We start from the raw sequence: 16,701 nt of genomic DNA, 5'->3' as shown, positions 1-16,701 counted from the left end.
TACTCGGGCTAAGGGAATCTGAATTGTTGAGAAATGAGTGTGGGTCGCTGAAAGAGTAAAGGAGGTAATTAGAGGTCAGGTGGTAAAAATGGTAAAAAAAATAGTAATCTTTTCCAAAGCTCTTTTCCTTGAACTTGTGGAAAACGTCATGAGGTTAAAGGAAGATGGTTGGAAACATTCTTAAGGACATAGGAAAAGACAACCATGCAGCAATGAGAATTCGACCACACTTCTGCAGCACTGAAAAAAGCATTTTACAAAAAGTGCTTTAGATACTTCGTCTATTGCAGTCTTATCAAAGTTTTACATAAAAATATTGCTATATATATCATATAAGAGGTCATCTTGCAAAATACTTTATCATTCAAGTTCTTAACTGAAAAAGAAAAGAAAAATGGGTAATTTTGTGTTGTTTTAGGCTACTCGCACTCATATTTGTACACATGAATCACAGTTAGCATGAAAATAATCGAGCGTTGCTTTAAAAGTTGCGGCTGCAAGGAGTTATGGGACAGGATTATTTCCTTTCTCATAAAGGATTGTCCAGGGTATTCTATGCTAAAGGAGATCATTAAGGACGCATCGGAGATCCTCTTCTCAGCATCTGTTACTTGTCGGCTAACTTGTTCTGGTCTTTTCACTCAGTCAGGACAGTTATGCAAAACAAGACTATTCGACTGGACCCGTAGTCTCTGTCCTCATTCCAACTCCTGCAGGAGGAAGCAGCCATTGTAGCTGGCAGCTACAGATCTACTTAGATCACAGGCTGGGGGATATATATACTGTAAGCTCTTCTCTGAAGTTGCCCTGTTGAAATTAGAAAAAAATCCAGCACTTTTGCTCTCTTTCATTCAAGACAGGTGATGAAAAGCTTCAATAGATGTGCACTGTAATTCCCTAATAACATGGTATTATTTTGGCCCAGAAAATAGTAATAGCTGCCTGACAATATCCATTTAAAATGGGACAGTTTATGGTTGTAATATGAAAGGTTAACTGAAGATGCTAGTAGACCCCTTCCTGTTTTTCACAGCTGTCAGTGACATTCATCACTGACATTTATTTTTCCGTTATTTTTCCGTTTGTCCCTATGTCACAAAAGCTGGTATAGGAAGGGGAAAAAAGTATTTTATTGCCAACTTATGAGATCATTAAAGAATACTGCAAATAAATTTACCATGGAGGCTCAGGCTAGGGCATGTGTCAGCGCAATTTTTGAAAATACACAAAAGATAACATTAAAAACCAATAAATAAATGATAGAACTGCACAGTTGAGAGCGCAGGAAACCGTGGCGAGATATATGCAGCCGTGTGAAAAAGGTACATAACACGCACAAAGTACAACCCATAATCCAGTAGTTTTTAGAACCAACTTCAGTGGCAATAAAAGTCAATAGAATAGAAATAATTTGCTGTATGAAATTACCAGTCTCACAGAGTTTTGGTCCACTTTTCTTTCCAGTATTGCTTCACATTATTAATAGTTTGTGGGTATTCATCTATGCAAAGCTTTCTTAAAGTCCCACCACATTATTTTAATGGGGTTGTGGTCTGGACTTTGACTGGGACAATGCAACACCTTGATTCTTTTCCTTTTCAGCCTTCCTGATGTATATTTGATGGTGTGCTTCAATAACCACATTCACACTGTAGGAACCTTTGGCAGTTCTTATAACCTTTTAATCCACGGGGCCAGTTTCTCCCGCATTCGCACATACAGGAACTCGGGACCACGGCCCTCAGTTCCTATAACCACTTTAGCTCCTTCTCCTCAGCTGGGTCTTTTCAGGGTTCTATAGGAACACATCTGACGGAGGTGTTTGGTGGTCGGTAGCTCCGCCCCATGTCATGCTGTCACGGCTGAAATGTTTCCTGATACGACACAGACACAACCGGCGCGTGTTTAATAAGTTAAACTGACACCTGGTCTCCTTTGTCTGCGGTGCTCTGCTCTCCTTCCTTCATGAAACCAAAAAGTATGGCCTGCGCTCCATCCTTCGTCTCCTGACTCTCTCTGTGAGCTCTTCCAGCCTCCATGTTAGACGCCTGATGTGATCGTCCATGATTAATATCACCATCATGCAGACCATGAACACGATGGCCTCCCCGCTCTCCATGTTAGCTTCTTTGTGGTGTTTTTTTCTTCTCTCATTATTTTTCGCAGGTTTTGTTTTGTTGTTGAATGTGGCGCTAAAGTAACACGTCACTGACGCAGACGGTTGCGTCGCATCAGTCCCGACCTGGTCCCGACTCATGTGTCAATGCAAACTGAAACAGTTCCGCTGGGGAAGGACAGTTATCAGAACGAAATTCGAGGAGGACCGTTCTTAGAACGGCTCTGTCCGAATGCGGCTATTGTCCAGCTGCCTAATCTGATCCTAGCCAGGCCTACGCTGTTAGACAGCTTGCCTCACATTTGACCTCACTGTGCTTTGGTATACAGAGGAGGGTATGATCAACTCAGTATCCCTTTTAAAATACGTTGATTGAAGCTAATTGGCACAAAAAAGACGTCCCTGTTAACCTGCAGCTAGTCCTCCTTAGTAATTTACACGTCAGACAGAGGTGGCTCAGCCCTGTATGGGTGTGTGCTTACAAACATTATGCCAGTGTAACGGAATCAGGTGAGTTATGACAGCACTGACGGTTTGACTGGCATGTTCAGCGATGCCGCCTTGCCCACACAGCTCATTTCACCCCTTGCTCAGAGACACATCAGCAGCGGATCAACTTTGACCGGCAGTGCTACCTCTGTGCTTTCACACTTCGACATTACACAACAAAGACGCATCTGTCCTGTCTTGAAAGGCAAACACAAAAGGCATATTGACTGAAAGGTGCAGTTCTGTAGCTTCAAAACAAGCCCAAATCATCACCCCTCCGCCACCATGCTTGACAGTATAGTATGAGGTTAATTTTTTTTTTATTTTTTTTTTACCAAACATGGTGTTGTGTGAATTAAGACCAAACATATCCACTTTTATCTCATCTGTCCAAAGGACATCGTTCCAGAGGTTTTGCGGTTTGTTCAGATGCAAATTTGCAAACCTGAGCCGTGCTGCCATGTTCTTTTTAGAGAGAAGAGACTTTCTCCTGCAACCCTTCCAAACCTGTTCAGTCTTTGGCTATGTACACACGTAGCCGGGTATTTTTAAAATCAAATATTTCCCCCCTCCGTTTATAAAATAATTTGTATCCACATTACCTCGTTTTCGAAAAAAAAAACTTCCACACATAACCGAACATCTGCGTTTTCACCTGTCTTGACAACCCAAATGCATTTGCTGTTTTGCGTAATCTGCCCTCTTCAGCTAAATAATAAAGTGTGCACGCAACTTTTTTGAGCACACTGACAGGTGATCGCATGACAGTGGACTGCCCCTCGATATGAGGACGTAATAATTCCAACAGCGACAGGAGTGAGGACACCGGGACATGCGGAAATTGTCACGCCATTCCTCTGGGAGTACGACTTGGGGGTGTAAAATCAAGGCAGTAAACAGCGCCTGCACAATAATAACCACCACAGTTCTCAAGGCATCCATGCTTCTTCAGTTAGCAAAGGTCGCACTTTAGACTTTAAAGCAGATTTGTTGTTGTTTTGGCGCATATTGTGATGTTCGAAAACGCAAAACTCCGGTTATCTCTGTCTACACGCAGCTGCATAAACGGAGTTTTCAAAAATCTTCACTTTGCCCGGAGTTTTTAAAAACATTCGTTTACGATGCGTTTTCATGTGGATGACAGGTCCAAACGTAGAAAAATATATTCGTTTTAGCAGATACCCGGCTACGTGTGGATGGGGCCTTTGTTACTTTAAGACTGGAGTACAGAATTCCTTTTATAATATGCAACTTTCTGTTTTTACCAGACTGTATGTACATATCTGGAGAAATAAAGTGTGTAAATGCAAGTTTAAATGTTTTATGGCTCCGCAGACCAGAGTAACTCTTTTTTTCTGATGTCTTCTTTATTGTTGTAGGACTATTTCTTCTTCTTTACATGTGAAGCAAGCAGTTTGTCTCTATGTCGACTGTGCGTAAACTTTATTTCATGCACGACAGTAGCTCAGCGTGGTTTTACAGTTTCAGTATGTCCACATTAGGCCTGTGAAGTATATAAACATTTAGTTTCAGATGAGAACAGAGAGGGGAAAAAAGATTTTCTCCAAACGGCCTCTGGAGTTTGAAGACCTTAAAAAGCTGGCTGAGTGTGTATGGGATAGACGGAGTTTTCCAAAACAATGAGAATGCCAACCAACTGAGAGGCAAGGGCTGTGTGGTGGTCGGTATGTTGTAAAAAGCTCTCTCCTCTTCTTGCAAAAGTTGTACTCAAACATCTTAGAAGAGTAATAACCGAGGTTGTGTTGCTGAAATGTGATGTGTTGAACAATAAGAACTTCATGAAAGGTCCTCTCATATTCCTGCACAGCACACTGGGCATGCGTTATTATTGCTTGAGAGCAAAGACGGGCTCAACAAATAAGCTGTTCAAACCTTTTATTTGGATTTCTGTTCATTTTGATCTCTTGTATCGGTTCAAACTGCGTTGTCAGAGGCCAACATTTCTCTCCACTTTTTTTCCCCCTTGTATGAAATGTCACCATCAGAGCGTAACTGCTGCTGAACAGGGGACAGATCCCCCGGGCTCAGATTGAGCTGCACTACTGCCAACATCTCTTCTTAATGTCACATCTTTGGAGAAGCTCCATTTGTGCATAATGAAGCGGCAAGTGTGTGAAAACAAAAGATACGGTTTGACTCAGGGGCATTTCAGTGTGTCCAAGGTTCTGTTTTGTAACCATGTGGGGAATGGTTTAAATTTCACATTTAAACCATTCCCTCAGGTGAGCTGTCCATCTAAAGGAACAAAGGCAGCTATACATCTGAAGCAGCCCGAGTTAAAAGTCTCAGACCTCTTTACGCGCATGTTGGAGTCGCAACATGAAGCCGTTTCCTCGTTGAGTGAGGAAAAACATTTGAAACTTTTTGGGTGGGGCTTACTGAGAGGAAAGAGAGGGAAGGGAGTGAGAAAACAGGGAGATGTGTGTGTTGAGAATTAGAGGCTGGGTGGGTCTACACAGTTAAACATTCCCAAATAAGTCCCGCGCCGTGTTAAAGCTCTTTCAGGTAACGCTTGTTCAGCTTGTTCACTGTTGGTTAACTTCTGTTATTCGGACCATAGTCTGTGAAACTATCTTACAGCTGATTTGTGTTTTCTTTACGTTTAAAAGTTAACTTAAATGCTCTTGAGTATATTTGAATGATTTACTATGTAACTCTAGTATAACGTGCCAGCCATTGTAAACGCAGAAAGTATTAAATGGACGCGCCACTGCACGTTTTTTTATTTTATTTTTTTATAAATGACTGCAGTGCTGAAAAGTCTACAGTTGTATTTCTCAAGTTAAGAGTTTTCCCGTGTTGTTTTCTGTCACCGTGTTCTCGCGCTCTTTTCAAAGTTGTTGACTTGTGTAGGGCCTGTGTGTGCCACAGAGGAGGCATCCATTTGGGAATGCCCGCACAAACGCGCCTTTCTCGTCGACGGAAACGGGAGAAAGCTGTGGAAAAATGAGCCGATAAGCAAACGGAGTTGATGCGAATTCACCCGAGCCGTCTGGTTCAACAGAACACGTTGTGAAGTGAAACGTTTTTCGGGCGTAAAACCATCGACGGTCTTGAGCAGGGACCTGTGACGTGTCTGACTCCAGATGTGCGTTTTTCAAAAGCCAAACTGTGGGAAGCGTGGGGCGAGTTTGGACTTGCAAGCAACGGTTCCTCTCTCCTCTGGCCGCTTTTTCTTTGCTCCCCATGAGACAATAATTCAAATGTTTGATGTATCCTCCCGTGAACGCCTGTATTACATAAGCCTGCGCTTGGAAATTAAGTTGTGATACGCGCTCATCCGCATTCTTCTTATCAGTTTTCAGGGGGCCGCAATGTTGGTGCTGGTGGGAATCGTTGCTCTGCACATCACAACCATCATCATGCTTCTGGTGGCCACGATTGATAATGTAAGACAGCTTTGTGGTACTTTCTTTTGTTGTTTTTTTCATCAACCAAACAAAAAGCAAATCAAGCACCCCAGCCAGGCGTTTAAACCACGAGGAAGTAGCCAGGAGAGGAATGTCTCTGCATGTTTTTGACTGTCACAGTGTTGCAAATCTTTACACCTCCATAAGAACAGGTTCAGTGGTACTCATTGAATCATAAATGAGCTTATGTGTGTGAAAACTGCTGATATTAAATCTGCAAAAAAACAAATCCCAAATGATCATGTCAGTGACCGTATGTTTCTTTTTTTTTTATGTGCTTCCAATCTGCATTTATTCTTCTCTTCAGGCCTGGTGGATCACTGATACAGTGTCAACAGACCTGTGGGGCAAGTGGGAGTTGACTAACTCAGACTGGCATTACTTTAACCAGAGGGATGCCCCAGAAGGTAAACTCCAAGCAGGTTTGAAAGGCTGCATCATTTGCAAAGATATAAGCAACACAAAGGATTATTGGGAAGCTGCGTCCGACACCTTGAAACATTGATGCTATTAATGCATCAATAAGTGGCGGTATTGCTGTATAATTCAAAGTAAACGTGGCTGAAAGGTCAACATTTTCTTGCATTTGCTACTGTTGAACCCTGACTCACTGTGTGTCTCTGTTCTGTTGTCCTGCCGCTGCAGAGTTCCTCCAGTCGGTGCAGGCCACATCGGTGCTGGCCTGTGTGTTTGCCATCCTGGCCCTGTTTGTGTTTCTGGCTCAGCTGTTCACCCTGCCCAAAGGCCAGAGGTTCACCTTCACTGGCATTTTACAGCTGTTCGCCTGTAAGTAACCTGGGGTCAGATGTGATGTGCAACTACAGGAAGTAATCGATTTAGATTCTTGTTTCTTACTCCTGAGAGCTGCATACACTTACAAAGGATGTTTTTTTTAAATTCTTGACTGAGGGAGATTAACAGCACTATAAAACCTCAGTGGTTTCTTTTGGGGGGGGGTTACCACCCAGCTGGTGGGCTGCAACATAAAGTGGAGACTGAACGCAAAGCGTAAAGAAAAGTAAGGTTTTTATGTGGCTTTTAAAAGAAAGAAAGAAAGAAAGAAAGAAAAGTTTATATCTGGGTGAGTTTATATCAAGCCTCCCCAGGCTGCTCTTTTATCCTGAATGAAGAGAATGCACCGCCCATAAACTCTTGCACTGTCACTGCGAGGCGAGGCCAGTGGGGATGTAAAAGGGCGGAACAGTTTAAGACTCATATTTCTATGCAGCTGAATAATTTAGTCTGATAGCTCTGAACTCAACTTGGCAGCTGCATCCAAAAGAAATGAACTAAGAGGCAGAAAATGGTGCTTCTTTGTTTTACTTTTGTGGTTCAAACTGAGTGTGACTTCCTATCAATGCTGTGGGCATGTTTGCATTCCAAACAGGTTCATGAGCATAATAGTGTGAAAACAAACGCGCAGTGTCTTTCTTATCTCTTACTCATCAAAGTTTGAGAGCCTACAAGTTTGACTTCAGTCGTCATGATTTAGCTTGTCTTTGTGTTTAAGTTTCAGAAGGTTTTGTCTGTCAGTGTGCAGGAAGAAAACATTCCCAAAGCATGTTGCTTCAGTTAGAACAACGGCAACTAAATGTTCTCACAGCTGAAGTCAACAGCTGCTAATGTTCAGATTTCAGTTTACTATCCTGTACAACAACAAAGTATCTAATCCTCACATTAGAGAGGCTGAAATCTGCAAACGTGTGCCATTTTTGTTTTAAGAGTTCTGAAATCAGTAGAGATGCACGGATGTAACAGTTATGCTTTCTACACACAAAAATCCTTTTTCATATGAAAGCATTTGTGCTCATTCAGAGATGGTGTGGGTGAGAGGCAGGGTACACCCAGTCCATTACAGGGTTGGACCTGTTATCACTGAGACAAACGAGATGAAACACCCATGCACTCTCACGCTCACTCATGCAGTCAATCAAGAGTTAACCTGACGTGCACGTTTTGGATGGTGAGAGGAAGCCAGGGTACCCCAAGGTTGAAGCGACTCATCGTCCAGCTGGCTGTTCAGTGACGTTGTAATTCTCTGTTGGATGTCAGCTAGATAAACCTCGTCTTCACTGTTGCTCCATGCCTCTGGTGTGTATTGTTGTAATAGCGGTGCATTCAGGGACAAATGGAATGTGGAATTTGAAACTTCCGAGCATCATCACGCACAGTAATTCCTACTGCTGATGGCAATTTGCTTCTAATTGCAAAGCAAAAAGCAAGAGGAAAAGAGTTTTGATTTTGATCTTCTGAGACACAACGAATGCACCATGATTCAAACTTGAATTTGGGTAGAAATAGAGATGAGGGGGCTGGATATTTGTACTCTGAGCTGGGAGTGGGATGTAGAAACCCACTGCAAATCTTAACTGTTCACTTAATTACATATTTTCAGACCAATGGAGTCTAATGTTGTGGGCGTTTCTTTTTTGTTGTTGTTTTGACGTTTTTGAGTTGGTGGTACCTTCAGATGCTCAAATACTGAGTAAATTTAATCAGAAATGTGTTACATGTATAGAAAACATTCCCAATCAGTGGACAGAACTCGTGGGGCACCAGCAGTGGTTAGCCCTATGGCCTCTCAACGAGAAGGCTCCTGCTAAGAGGTAATGAATAGAGGATGGTTTTTTTTATTTTTTATGTGCACTGAAGTTCAATAGGTTCTTGGTTTTGAAAACCCAGGCCTCACCTCTCCCCCTTTTGAACAAATCACGCTGTGGGTTGATTATGGATGATCACAGACGACGCTGCGGCATAACAAACTTACACTCACCACAACAGCTTTTTGACATGTTGTGATGAGTTTATATCACTGGACAAATGGAAAAGGGGAAGCTGCCTTGTTTGTCATCCCATGACTCATGACTGCAGTGGAAGTATTTGCATTTGTTTGTGAAGCTTATCTTCTCAGAGGGAAGCTAATGGCTTTTTAATTGCCTTGTCTGGGTGTAACCCCTCCCCCCTCTCTCCTGCAGGCCTGTGTATAATGATAGCAGCCTCAATCTACACAGCTGAGCTTCACACCAATGAAACAACAGGAGGTTACGGGCACTGCTACATCCTGGCATGGATCTCCTTTGTCCTCTCTTTCATCTTAACGATCATCTACCTCGTCCTACGGAAGAAGAGCGAGTGAGAGGATGAAAAAAGAACGAGGGGCAGGGTCACGTTCCTCTGGGGTTGAAAGGGTAAGGTCGATTTCAAACATCTTCAGGACCGTTCAGGAACCGTCTGCAGTTTGGGACATGTGAATTTATTCAAATGCTAACAGGAGCCATTTTTGATATTTTGAATATAGTGAATTGAGTTTTAAGAGTGGGACTGCGCAGGAACTAAATAGTCATGAAGAAAAATGTGCTTCCCCTTACACTCAACAGTGCGACCGTAACCTTTTTATTTTCTTTGTCTAGTTACGTTTAGGTTCAGAGAACTGAGTCCAAACAGGCCAGTGTTTTTAATGGAGTAGTTTAAGCATTTACAGAAATACGCTTACTGGCCGTTTGGCTGAGAGATGACAAGATTGGCACCACTCTTTTGAAAAGGCGGTAGAAGGAAACTTCATAGGGACTTCACGCTAACACTTTATGCTCTGCTGACAGGCTGCTGAGCGCAGTGTCACACTTGGCAGACAAAAGGCTGACATCAATCCTCTCATCTGCTTTGTATATAAAAAGTGACCAAACGCATTCCCACATAATGTTACGATTTTTCTTTTTAAGTTTCTTTTTCTATTTTTACAAAGTTCTGTGAGAACACGAATGGCTTCAGAGAAAGCCCTTGCGGGGTACTTTGGCCTAAAATTAGTACTTGTCATCTGGTGTAACATGCAGTGAAGCTGACAGTCACTACTGCAGTGCATCTAAGGTAGAACATGTTGACCCCGCTTCAGTGCTCGGAACAATCAGGAAACTCAAACTTTGCATCACAATACGATTAGTTTTATTCATTTATCATTATTTTACAACTGAGCTGTAGTGTATCCCTTCTCAGTTTATGTACAATGTAACCATAATATTTTTGTAGAATTTTTTTGTATTGAGTGTTTTTTCTTTTAAATCCATGTTTGATTTTGTGTCTGTAGTTGGCTGCTATCATAAGAAAAGTACATTTGTACAAGTGAACATTAAGTGATCCAGGGATGGAGGTCAGTGGTGTTACATTCCACCTTGTAACAGAAATATGCATTAAAAGGATTGTTTGTAATAATATTGGAATTGAAGCCATGTCATTTACTAATAAAAACAAATTAAAACTCATGAGGGTTCAGGTTGTATCTATTAAACAACTGGAAATACAGTCGATTTGGAAAGGCTTTTACGTAATAAACACACGATGCGATGCAGTTTTCTAAACGTCACTTGAATTAGTAAGTAAACACAACATCAGGAAAATTATGCTCGATTTTTATCGCTTTCTACACAACTCGGTGAGGGCACAGTTCTGCATTACGTGCAAGTTACAACACCCAAGTCCTGAAAGCAACCCTTCTTCAGGCCTTACAACAGACCCAGTCAGAAGCAGGAATGTTCCATGATATAAATTATTGTTCCCAGAAGAAGTGAGTAAGTTGGACTGTACTAAATGCCTTGACCAGACGGTGTTATTCGCTCCTGAACCACCAGGTGGAGGAGATGATTCTGCTCGGCTGTCAGAAACGGCCTGCAGGGAGAGAAAAAACAAACAAAAAAAAAAACACACACACAGAAACGTGATCAGTACGGCAAATGAATAAAGAGATGAAACGCTTCCCGATCGGCATCACATGATGGAAATGGTGTACGCTCACCACAGCTCAGTTTGGAGAGACTTGAGGGACTCCGTGTCTTTCTCCTGACACGCCATCTGCAGAAAACATCTCCCGTTACACACAGCACTGACAAAAATGTGACTGCAGATTGAGATGAGCTTGTGGAGGTCTCAATCTTCTGAGCGCTTATTTTCTCAAGTTGGATTTAGCGTGCTTGTCGTAAAGAATGTTTTTGGTTCTTTAAAAAAAAGAAAAAAGTAACATTAATTGTGAGACATCAAAATACGCAGGGATAAGGCTGCAAACACTGACGCCTCAAAATATTGCAGCGAGGAAAAACTATTTTGCTGCCAAAAGACAAGATACTCAGACACATCTATCACTGTCGTGTGAAGGCTAGGAAATGACCTTTTTTGTGCATTTTTAGAGGAAGGAGGGGTGATAAAAATCCTGTGAACTGCACAAAAGCAAGTGGCTCATGAAACTCACCACAACAGACTGCAGGAGCAGGAAGACGTTCTCGGGCAGAAAGGTCACTGGAGGAGTGGAAAACGTTCACATTTACAACGGTGCAAGGAAGTGTCGATCACTCGATTCACGAGACAAGTTCTGAACTCTCTGTGAGACAAGCTAAAATCATTTACTTTTCCATTTAAAAGAACAAAGGTTGAATACTGAGGAGCGTGTACCTTGACTGTGAGGGTCAAAGGACTCCCATGCGTATCTCTCCAGGGTCTGAGCGTGTTCGGGTAGCAACTTCTGAGGCGGAGGCTGCACACAGGAAAAACAAGGCTGGGTCGTTAAAGTGTCGCAGCACCAACAATCCAACATTTTCTCAACACATACGCCATGCACTGCATCTTTTTTATTTTATTCACAATTATTGTTTTAACAGAGTGTCCCATAATGACATTATGGAAAGAAGAATGGGGTTTATGTAAAAAAAAACAACAACAACGTACAGCCGTGGACTTGCACAAGTACGGCCGAAAGCATGCACAGACGTTGTCTTTAAGTTACTTGAGTGGCGATTTTATCAGATGACGCTGCGGTTATATAAAAAAAAATAAATAAATAAAAAAATCAGGATTTTATTAGAGCAGAGCGACAGTCTGGAAACTCTTTAAGTGACTGCGAGGTGACACGGAACCTTAATGAGCTGAATTCTGAAATACATCTTTATAATTAGGAATTTAATAATGACAGGCTTGTTTCATACATAAGAGCAAATGATTTTTTTCTACTCTCAATGTTTGTTACAATATAGTGTCTTTATAAATGAAATAAGAACGAGTCTTCAGCACACTTACCTCAAGTAACATCAGCAGGAGTACTCTGGATATCTCACATTTTGCCACAATGTCCAAAAATGCACCTTTAGGACAAATGAAGACTTCAGTTTTCCACACTGTTCAAGTCATTGTAATCAAGAAACATTCTACAACAACATAACACAGAGCCCCCCCCCAATGTGTAGGATGAGATGAAATCTAAGACATGAATCTCAATTGGAGCAGAAAGGAAAAAGGGAGGCCAGCTTCTAGAGTTTGGCTGACGTGTTCCATCTATAAACTTTGATTACTGGGCGATCAAATAAACCTTTTTGTCTCTGCGTGAGAGTATTTAGCAGATAAAACTTTCCAAAGAGCCTCACCAACAGGGGTGGTGGTGCCTGGGAGCTGCAGTCCTCTCTCCTGACACATCAGCTGCATCTCTGTGAACACCGACAAAGCACCGTCGTAGTCCCCTGCAAAGAAGCAGGAGGCGGAGTCAGACAACAGAGGTCGAATCAGGAATACGCAGCACAAACGGTCTGAACTCACGAGTGAGAATTTTACAGGTGGCCATTTCTCCCATCGACAGCAGAGCTTCAGCCGGCGTCTGCGTCTGTAACTCTGCAGCCCTCTGGAAGTGGACAATGGCCTCTCCCGGTCTGTTCATTTCCTATAGACATAGAGAGCTCCCATTAATGCACCATTTAGATTACATATGAGCAAAAATATCATATCAAAAATCTGCTTGTTTATCTTATGTGACAGCTTCAAGCTACGATCCAACCTTGAGTGCGTTGCCAAGTTCCAAACACAGGCTGGCTGCCATCACGGGCTGGTTCATCTCAATATACACCTGTAATTCATTTCCACATCAGCATTCAGTCACAAAACAGGAATGCAGTGAAGGATCTATTCTGCAGACCGTGTCTGTTCAGATATTCCAGAATGCACTGTGCTGTCGTCACCAAGCTGGGATCGTTGTGTACCTTGATGGCAAAACTGTAGCAGTTGAGGGCAGCTTGAAGGTGCTCATCAAAGCCCGGGGCCTGCAGGGCTCTGTTCTCCTTCTCAGACGAGAGAAAGAGTCGGGCAGCATCGGTCAGCGCCAGAGCTTCTCCGGGAGCATTGAAGAGAGTCTGCTCACACCTGCAGCCAAGACATTGGGAATGTGCCACAGCATGTGGATCACTGTTAGAGCTATGAACGCTTAAGCCAAACTCTGGGCCAATAAGGACGACCCCTGGACTATACTTTTAATCAGAGATCATTTCGGTGAATGGTTCTCAATCATTCAAATGCAGTTTTCTCCTGAGTCCGTCCTTTGCTGCTCTCGCGTTCAGAGAGTCTCAGACCTTGATGAGTTAAGTTAAAAATTCGAACATTTTCTAGTTATCATAAACAAGCAAAGATTCACAGCAATATCTTATGATGTGAAGGGATGAATCGACACCACATGGACAACTAGTTTCTCCACTATGCTGTCAAAACTTTCCACAAAGTCTTAAATTTGGAACAAGGCCTCTGGGATTTGCTCGTAGTCGGCCAAAAAACCAACTCTGAAGTTTGCCACAATTTCTTCCACAAAAACTGAGAAACACACTATCTCAAAAAAACAAATGCCACAAAAGGCTGAGACAAATATCACTGTGTCCTGTCAGCATGAAAAAAATTCCCTTAAATGGAATAAAAGGTGCCTGCCTAAAAAGATTTTTCCAGATTGAGCGTGCACTGTAAAAACATGCAGCAGACAAAAGCCAGTAACAGAATAATCGTGAACTTCAGGAGACAACTGACTCAATAACACTTTACTAGTTGGTTATGGGAGAGCTGCGGCAGTTTTCTGTCTCGTGTGCACGGGAGACGGAACACGCCAATAGTGGACATCCATCCATCCATCCATTTTCTATACCGCTGAATCCGTCGGTCGGGTCGCGGGGGGGCTGGAGCCTATCCCAGCAGTCAATGGGCGAGAGGCAGGGTACACCCTGGACAGGCCGCCAGTCCATCGCAGGGCCCAATAGTGGACAGTGGAAATCAATTTGTTTCCTTTACATTATGTTGAGACTAGTGGCTACTTTTGCGTTGATATCACCATCGCACGTATCTGAATGTATCCACAATAGCAAAGAGTGAGTGAAAAGCTACAAAAAAGTCAGCAGAATGAGTCCAATACAGCAACTACTACCTGCACAAATGCCGTGAAAATTCTCCTGAAGATTCAGCTACAACATTAACATGCCGGCAAGCCAAGTGGGCAGAGTAGGCACTATCAGTCGGCTAATATGCCAGATGCTCCGCTCAGATCCAGCGGCGTATACACGTATGCTCGATAAAAACACAACATGCTTGTTTGGATGCCAAACAACAACGCGGTCATAAATGGATTGAAGTCAGTGAATCGGCTGAGTATGGATTCCAGGCTGAGTGTGAACAAGCAAGTGATCGGTGGTAATTTTTTTTCCCCTTTTGTAGCACATTTACTTTTTCAGAAATTAAGGGCATAATAAACCTTGATCATTCTTCATCTGCTGACAAACGGTTTCCCCCTTTCATTTAAGAGAAATACTCCCATCGAGCTGCTCATCACCACTTCCAGCCAGCTTGGATGTCCGACAAACTGCAGCATTCACACTTCATCTCTCTCTCTCTCTCTCCGTGATTTTCTGGATATTTTTTTACGAGGGAGCTGGAAATCTGCGCAGGAAGCTCAGAAAAAAAAACGCTGTGAACATCTGCATTGTCACCTTTTACCCCTTCGGAACATCTTTGGTGGATTTCAGGACTGGAGTACACACGTGGAAACACTATACATTGTCAACTTTCATGTGTCAGTTCCAATATTTGCTTTCCCAACTTGCCAGTTTTCTGTAAGAAGTGTTCCCATTTTGATTGTAATTTTAGTCAGGCCATCAATATCATTCAATATGTGCCATACAGTAATGCTGGTTTACAGCATGCAGCACGATGAGAGAAGATAAACATTGGCTCTTATAAGTGTTCACTCACCGAGCTATGGCCAGGTTACAGAAGGCAGCATACTGAAGGCAGTCCTGCTGCTTCAGCTCTTTTGCCAACTGACCTGGAAGCACAAGTGAACACAGTGAAAAACACAAAAAATAAAAGTGAACAGGGAAAAAATTCTGATGGCATCTGCTCTTCATCATCATGGTGGAGAACCTGGGTGAAGACTGGATGTTTTACATGTATCAGGACACAACACTGCATTATAGAGCGTGAAACAAGGCGCAACTTGACACAGATTTGTGAAAGGAGCAACACTCATTCTAAGACACCTAAATTGAAAGACAAAAAAAAAAATGACACAAAACAACCACAAACCATGAAGTTATGAATGGCAGTTGTGCGTCACATCTACTCTTTTTTTCCTATTTAGCTTCCTTTCCTGGAAATTGGATGTCTCATTTGGATCATTGTCATTTTGGGGATCTTAAAATACATTCGATATCACATTGTAGTGAGACTGCATCTCTTTGTAGTTGTCATTTGTCTCATTCTGTGAATTTTGTGTCCCTTTGTGATCATTTTGCATCTCCCTGCAGCTGTTTTTATCCCATTTTGATTATCTCTTCAATTACCTTCTGATGTATTTTAGCTAGTTTTGTGACCCATAATTTTTGTTGTTATTGTTTTGTGTGTGTGTCTCTCTCTGTGTGTGTGTTTGTGTGTGTGTGTGTGTGTGTGTGTGTAAAACCTGTGGAAACATTGTACATCTCATTTAATTTGTCCTGATGATGAAAGTAATTTGTCTATCATTCCAATTTAGTGTCACATTTTGGTCTTATTAAACTCTTTATCGCCAATGTGCTTCCTTGTGGTTATTCAGCATCTCCTCGTATACATTTCTAAGTCTAAATGTGGTTATTTCATGTTTCTTTCTAGTATGAATGTTACATAAGATCAGGGATTCTTCCTCATTGGGCCTTGTGAGAACAAGCAGAAATATCATTACAACCACTCACCAAACTGCTCACTCGCCTCCGCCACATTAGGCTTCCGGAGAAAGCGTCTGCAATGGAAAAACAAAACCCTGTTAATTCCTGGAGTATCACAGCCAACTTGTTCAACCATAAAGGTGCTGAACGGAGAAATCATTGCGAGCTCTTCTCGTTTCAAGGACTATAGGAAGCTATTGGCTGACATTTGTTAAATTGATAACAGTGCTGGTAATATTTAACGGGCTTGTACTAAAAATATAAAAACTCTCGACATGTTATCTGCATTATATACTGCAGTATATACACGCACATGCAGGATACGTAGACGTTTGTGACAATGAGTGTAGTGATACCTAAAGAGAAAACAGTTAGCGGTAGCTTTTGCCTGTTAGCGCTAGCTGTAACGTAATTTTGCATTCCGGGAGTTACGCCGATCCTGATATTAATTCCTAGCCCTGTTTGAAATATAATATTCAAAGTGTAAGCCTTTCTTACTTTTTCAGTTTGTTGGATACGGCTCGGTATCTCGCCAGAAAATCTCCCTCTGCAGCCATAATCAACGCAGCAAAACAAAACACACCCGGAAGTTCCACTGACAGCAACGTTGGCATTGGCTAGTAGAACGTAAACCTCAAGATTTCATTGGTTAACGTACATGGACGAATCATGTCGTAGAAACAAATGTCCA

The 16,701-nt window shown here is 42.2% G+C and overlaps 2 protein-coding genes across 2 annotated transcripts; one reads left to right on the top strand and one right to left on the bottom strand.

Annotated features, from left to right (window-relative positions):
• Window positions 1-5,027: 5,027 nt before the first annotated feature.
• On the top strand, window positions 5,028-10,292 carry LOC142378347 (epithelial membrane protein 1). The gene is made up of 5 exons (XM_075462733.1): window positions 5,028-5,131; window positions 5,925-6,015; window positions 6,344-6,443; window positions 6,682-6,822; window positions 9,012-10,292. The coding sequence occupies exons 2-5, from the start codon at window positions 5,941-5,943 to the stop codon at window positions 9,170-9,172; spliced, it is 477 nt and encodes a 158-aa protein (XP_075318848.1). The 5' UTR covers window positions 5,028-5,131; window positions 5,925-5,940; the 3' UTR covers window positions 9,173-10,292.
• An 84-nt stretch (window positions 10,293-10,376) lies between these two features.
• On the bottom strand, window positions 10,377-16,644 carry f8a (coagulation factor VIII associated). The gene is made up of 12 exons (XM_075462732.1): window positions 16,509-16,644; window positions 16,038-16,084; window positions 15,064-15,136; window positions 13,044-13,203; window positions 12,842-12,910; window positions 12,607-12,727; window positions 12,438-12,530; window positions 12,094-12,158; window positions 11,473-11,554; window positions 11,273-11,319; window positions 10,823-10,878; window positions 10,377-10,695 (listed from the first exon to the last, which is right to left on the bottom strand). Exons 1-12 carry the CDS (start codon window positions 16,622-16,624, stop codon window positions 10,614-10,616), a joined length of 1,011 nt encoding a protein of 336 aa, XP_075318847.1. The 5' UTR covers window positions 16,625-16,644; the 3' UTR covers window positions 10,377-10,613.
• Between the last annotated feature and the right edge of the window lie 57 nt (window positions 16,645-16,701).

The sequence above is a fragment of the Odontesthes bonariensis genome, chromosome 4, assembly GCF_027942865.1.
Source record: "Odontesthes bonariensis isolate fOdoBon6 chromosome 4, fOdoBon6.hap1, whole genome shotgun sequence".
Lineage (NCBI taxonomy): Eukaryota > Metazoa > Chordata > Actinopteri > Atheriniformes > Atherinopsidae > Odontesthes > Odontesthes bonariensis.
This window is presented reverse-complemented; position numbering and strand designations above follow the sequence as displayed.

Excerpts from the sequence above, each read along its gene's own strand:
- f8a (XM_075462732.1), bottom strand. The coding sequence starts at position 16,624 with ATGCCAACGTTGCTGTCAGTGGAACTTCCGGGTGTGTTTTGTTTTGCT. Across the intron at positions 12,531-12,606 it reads CACCTGTAAAATTCTCACTC|GGGACTACGACGGTGCTTTG; the intron begins GTGAGTTCAGAC and ends GCTTCTTTGCAG. Across the intron at positions 11,320-11,472 it reads CTTTGACCCTCACAGTCAAG|TGACCTTTCTGCCCGAGAAC; the intron begins GTACACGCTCCT and ends CCACTCCTCCAG.
- LOC142378347 (XM_075462733.1), top strand. The coding sequence starts at position 5,941 with ATGTTGGTGCTGGTGGGAATCGTTGCTCTGCACATCACAACCATCATC. Across the intron at positions 6,444-6,681 it reads CCAGAGGGATGCCCCAGAAG|AGTTCCTCCAGTCGGTGCAG; the intron begins GTAAACTCCAAG and ends CTGCCGCTGCAG. Across the intron at positions 6,823-9,011 it reads CATTTTACAGCTGTTCGCCT|GCCTGTGTATAATGATAGCA; the intron begins GTAAGTAACCTG and ends TCTCTCCTGCAG.